The sequence below is a fragment of the Gekko japonicus genome, unplaced genomic scaffold (genome assembly GCF_001447785.1).
Source record: "Gekko japonicus isolate JY-2015 unplaced genomic scaffold, Gekko_japonicus_V1.1 scaffold324, whole genome shotgun sequence".
Lineage (NCBI taxonomy): Eukaryota > Metazoa > Chordata > Lepidosauria > Squamata > Gekkonidae > Gekko > Gekko japonicus.
The window spans coordinates 206,531-211,763 of NW_015168056.1; the positions used below are offsets into that span (position 1 = coordinate 206,531).

A 5,233-nucleotide genomic window follows, 5' to 3' on the forward strand; every position below is an offset into this window, starting at 1 on the left:
AGAATTGAGTGATTCTGTTCATGGTGTTTGGCAGGCTGTGCTCAGGAAAGTGGGGGGAGGAAGGAAACTTACCTGCTCCTCCAGAACCCACACTTGGCTCACAATCTGGAATTATGCATTACAGGACCTGAGCCAGGTACTGGAACAGAGCCGGCTCAACCAAAAGAGAAAGGGCATCTCGTCTTGTAAGATTTGGCTTTGTCAAGGAGATGGTCTCCGACAGAAGGACAAACTTCACGTCAGGCCTTACAAAACAGCGGTGGGAAAAGCTCGACCTCAAACATCATGCTTTGTCAGCTTACCACCCAGAGATACTTGGCATGATTGAGAGTCAATGCTACTTTTGGGACAGACGCTTAAAACTTATGTCAACACCACCACTCCCATCTTGCTAGCACCCCCGTAGGAAAGCAAAATTCTCTGGCTGAAGATTGTTTGGAAACATACAAGTTACTGAGCGAGGAGGGAGAAAGAGGGAACATTTCTAGCTAAGGGCTTTTCCACACTGACCTTTCCCTCGCTTGTAAGTTCCTGTTTCTTTGGGGGAAGGGGTCTGTTCTGCACAGATTTTGCTTCCTCTAGTGGTCCATTCGATATTACACTGGTTTATGTCCAGCATGTCTCTTTGCAGATTCAAGCCGCAGGTTTTTATGCCGGGCATACAGCGGTGTAATCTCAAATCAACCACTAGAGGGAGCAAAGTACATGTGGAACATGGGGGGAAAAACCATGAAGAAACAGGAATTGACAAGCGAGGCAAATGAGAGTACAGAAAAGCCTTAGAACACCTGGTTTCCTCTGGAGGCGGAAAAGAGGTGGATGAGATACAAAAATAAAAACTTTCTCTTGTCCCAGATAGTGGTTGTTTTCCCCCACACACACACTCTGCTCCCTAAAAGTCCTCACCCGCCAGGAAGACCGGGGGGGGGGGGTTCCTCCCTGAAACCAAAACAAAGAAACTAGGAGACCTTATTGCAGAATAGGGTTTTAGTGCAATTGTTCTCAGTAGCAAGACTCACGGTTGTCTACGTTGCACCCACAGACACACACACACACACACAAACACATCAGGACACACCATCGGCCATTTCAGTAGAGTTTGCACAAGTCCGAAGCTGACACAAAACATTTCTGGCTGCCCCTAGAACCGCACAATCCCTGACGGGTTTAGGCGCAGCAGAGAGAACCTATCCAAGTTTAGCGTCCAGAACAGAAAGTCCATCAGACGTCTCGGCCTTTGAAGAGAAGTTTCCACTTCAAACTGCAGTGGTTCAGTGTTGGCGTCCAACAGTGGCTCCAAACCTCTAGCAAAACAAGAGCAGAAAAGTAGACTCTTGTAGCAAGGTCTCTTCCAGTTCTTTTGGTTTGGTCCCCGGGAATGTAATGATAAGGGTTGCCACCCCAGATGTTCATATCCATTATAAAGCATCTTGAAAGCTGAAGGCAGTTTGCGTTTCTTCAAGACTACAGTAGTGTTCTTCGGGGCCCCTCTTTGACGCTGAGATTCTTGCAAGATGGCGGACGGCAAACTCTGATCCCGTGGCACCTCAGAGAACAGCCTCACCTGGCAGAGCGGGAAAAGTGGGGCAGAATTAGGATTATCAGAGAAGCACATGGCTTTAAGCAGCATTTTAAAAGGAAAAGGTGAAACGGAAAGCGGACATTTGCCCAGGATCAGAAGAGTGGAAAAATAAACTTGCTGAGTATGCAGTGATGGCAAAACCAACAGTTTATCTGAGAAATAGGTCGGTTACAAAATCTGAGGAGAGATGGAGTGTGTATTAGATGTATGAAAGCAGGAGGCAAATCTAGAATGAGAAGCAGTCTAAGACACTGTATGCAAGTGGGCTGCAACGAAAATGTGGTTGAGAAGTCATTTTAAATGTTAAATGTTGACTAGTAATGTCTCCCAACAGAAGTTATTTTTATTGTACTTTATATACAATGCTTTTTGCACCCTGAACTCTCTTTTTGTATTTTTTTATCATCTGTTTGCTTTCTCAGAATTTAGATAGCTAGATAAGAACATAAGAGAAGCCAATGTTGGAACAGGCCAATGGCCCATCCAGTCCAACACTCTGTGTCACACAGTGGCCAAAAAGACCAGGTGCCATCAGGAGGTCCAGCAGTGGGGCCAGGACACTAGAAGCCCTCCCACTGTTGCCCTCCCCCAAGCACCAAGAATACAGAGCATCACTTGCCCCAGACTGAGAGTTCCTATCTATACCTTGTGGCTGATAGCCACTGATGGACCTCTGCTCCATATGTCTAATTCCCTTTTGAAGCCGTCCATGCTTGTAGCTGCCACTACTTCCTGTGGCAGTAAATTCCATGTGTTAATCACTCTTTGGGTGAAGAAGGACTTCCTTTTATGTGTTCTAACCCAACTGCTCGGCAATTTCATTGAGTGCCCACGACTTCTTGTATTGTGAGAAAGGGAGAAAAGTGCTTCTTTCTCGACCTGCTCTATCCCATGCATAATCTTATAAACCTCAATCATATCACCCCTCAGCTGTCGTTTCTCCGAGCTAAAGAGCCCCAAGCGCTTTAACCTTTCTTTATAGGGAAAGTGTTCCAACCCTTTGATCATTCTAGTTGCCCTTTTCTGCACTTTTTCCAATGCTATAATACCCATTTTGAGGTGTGATGACCAGAACTGTACACACCATTGATTTATACAGGGGCATTATGATACTGGCTGATTTGTTTTCAATTCCCTTCTATCTTGAGATAGATAGATGATAGATGGATAGGTAGATGGCTAGATGGCTAGATGGCTAGATGGCTAGATGGCTAGATGGCTAGATAGATAGATAGATAGATAGATAGATAGATAGATAGATAGATAGATAGATAGATAGATAGATAGATAGATAGATAGATAGATAGATAAAAAAGGTAAAGGTTCCCTTGCTCGAAAGCCAGTCGAGTCCAACTCTAGGGTTGCGGTGCTCATTTCTGTGTCCAAGCTGAAGAGCCAGCGCTGTCCGAAGACGTTTCCATGGTCATGTGGCCGGCACGACTAAACACCAAGGCGCACGGAACGCTGTTCCCTTCCCACCGAAGTGGTACCTATTTATCTACTTGCAATTTCTTGCTTTTAACTGCTAGTTTGGCAGGAGCTGGCACTAGAGACGGGAGCTCACTCCGTCATGTGGCACACTCGGGTCACGAACTGCTGAACTACTGACTTTCCACAGCCTGCAGTTCAGCGTCTTAACCACTTGCGCCACCGCAGCTCCTAGATAGATAGATAGATGATAGATAGATAGATAGATAGATAGATAGATAGATGATAGAGATAAAGGGAAAAGTGGAATATCCCAGTTCTTTAAAGAAAACATTGGCTTTCTCAATGTGGGAGCAAGATCTGAGTCTGGTGGCACCTGCAAGACCAACAAGGTATCCAGGGGATAAACGTCTGAGAGTCAAAACTCCCTGGTCTTGAAGATTCTAGCGGACTACAGCCTTGCTCTCCTTCTGCAGGCCAACACGGCTATCCAACTGAAACTTTCTCCGGGGTTTTTGTTTTCTCAATGCACATGGTCAGTCAAGAACGATATTGTAAACACTGATTTATCCCGGCAAATCTATCCTACCATTACATTTTCCATCATGCCCTGCTTCCACGGTGCTCTGAGCAGCATACATGGCTTTCTCCCCTTCCCCCACTTAACCCTCACAACAGCCCTACAAGGTAGGTCAGAGCAAGAGCGTGTGCGACGGGTTCAAGAGTTACCAAGTGAGCTTCTCGGCAGTTGTGGGGATTTGGTGTCGTTTGGTGTAGTGGTTAGAAGCGCAGACTCTAATCTGGGAGAACCGGGTTTGATTCCCTACTCCTCCATGTGCAGCTGTTGGTGTGACCTTGGGTCAGTGACAAGTTCTCTCAGAGCTGTTCTCTCAAGAGCAGTTCTCAAAAGAGCTCTCTCACCTCACAGGGTGTCTGTTCTGGGGAGGGGAAGAGAAGGGAGATTGTCAGCTGCTCTGAGACTCCTTCGGGTAGTGAAGGGCGGGGTATAAATCCAACCTCTTCTCCTTCACATGTCTGACACTCTTAGCCATTATATCACGCTGGCTCGGCCTCTGCACAGGGAATGCCTCCATGCTTGTTCATAAAAGAGTGTATTCTGAGACTCCCTTAACGGCCACGGCCACAGCCTGTGAAGTACGACTGGCTTCATGCGTCAAAGGAGTTCTGTATCTGTTCAGAGACCGTGTGGCACAACCACTGCAGCACGGAAACTGAAGGGGAAGGCAGACAGGCAGTAAAGGAAGGCTTGCGGAGCTGTGAATGTGCTTATGAGATTTCTTCTCTTTTTTTTATTTTTACATTGTGTGTGTGTGTGGGTGCCTGTGCCTGGAAGTCATGGCAACCTCTGGCAACTCCTACTGGGGCACGGAGGGCGTTCAGAGAAGTGGCTGATATAGCCTGCCCCTGCCTCCCGGCTCTGGCATTCCTTGGAGGTCTCCCATCCAAATACTTGCCAGGGTCGGCCCTGCTTAGCTTCCGAGATCTGATGAGACTGGGCTTGCCTGAGCTATCCGGGTCAGGGCTTTATGGGCATTCTCTTCATTATTATGCATTATGAAAACGTCACAGACCAGTGGATTGAATGCGGGCATCGGCTATGTACCCCGGCCGGCTGTCATGTCACCATCACCTCTTCCTCATGAGGAACGAAGCGCCCCACACCCAGTTCCCGCAGGCCAGAGTAACCAGCCAGGGTCTGGAAGAAGAAGAAGAAGAAGAAGAAGAAGAAGAAGAAGAAGAAGAAGAAGAAGAAGAAGAAGAAGAAGAAGAAGAAGAAGAAGAAGAAGAAGAAGAAGAGGAAGAAGAGGAAGAAGAGGAAGAAGAGGAAGAAGAGGAAGAGGAGGAGGAACATAGAACATAAGAACATAAGAGACGCCAATGTTGGATCAGGCCAAAGGCCCATCCAGTCCAACACTCTGTGTCACACAGTGGCCAGAAATACCAGTGCCATCAGGAGGTCCAGCAGTGGGGCCAGGACATTAGAAGCCCTCCCACTGTTGACCCCCCCAAGCACCAAGAAGACAGAGCATCACTTGCCCCAGAGCCCCTAGCTATACCTTGTGGCTAATAGCCACTGATGGACCTCTGCTCCATATGCTTATCTAATTCCCTTTTGAAGCCATCCATGCTTGTAGCACCCACCACTTCCTGTGGCAGTGAATTCCAAGTGTTAATCACTCTTTGGGTGAAGAAGGACGTCCT

General features: G+C 47.3%; 1 protein-coding gene across 1 annotated transcript in view; it reads right to left on the reverse strand.

Moving 5' to 3' along the window:
• Positions 1-4,657: 4,657 nt before the first annotated feature.
• The window catches only part of FAM174B (family with sequence similarity 174 member B), a 25,178-nt gene continuing 24,602 nt past the window's right edge, over positions 4,658-5,233 (reverse strand). Inside the window, exon 4 of the mRNA XM_015414493.1 lies at positions 4,658-4,727. Coding sequence (XP_015269979.1) covers positions 4,658-4,727 — 70 coding nt within the window. The remainder of the gene's footprint in view (positions 4,728-5,233) is intronic.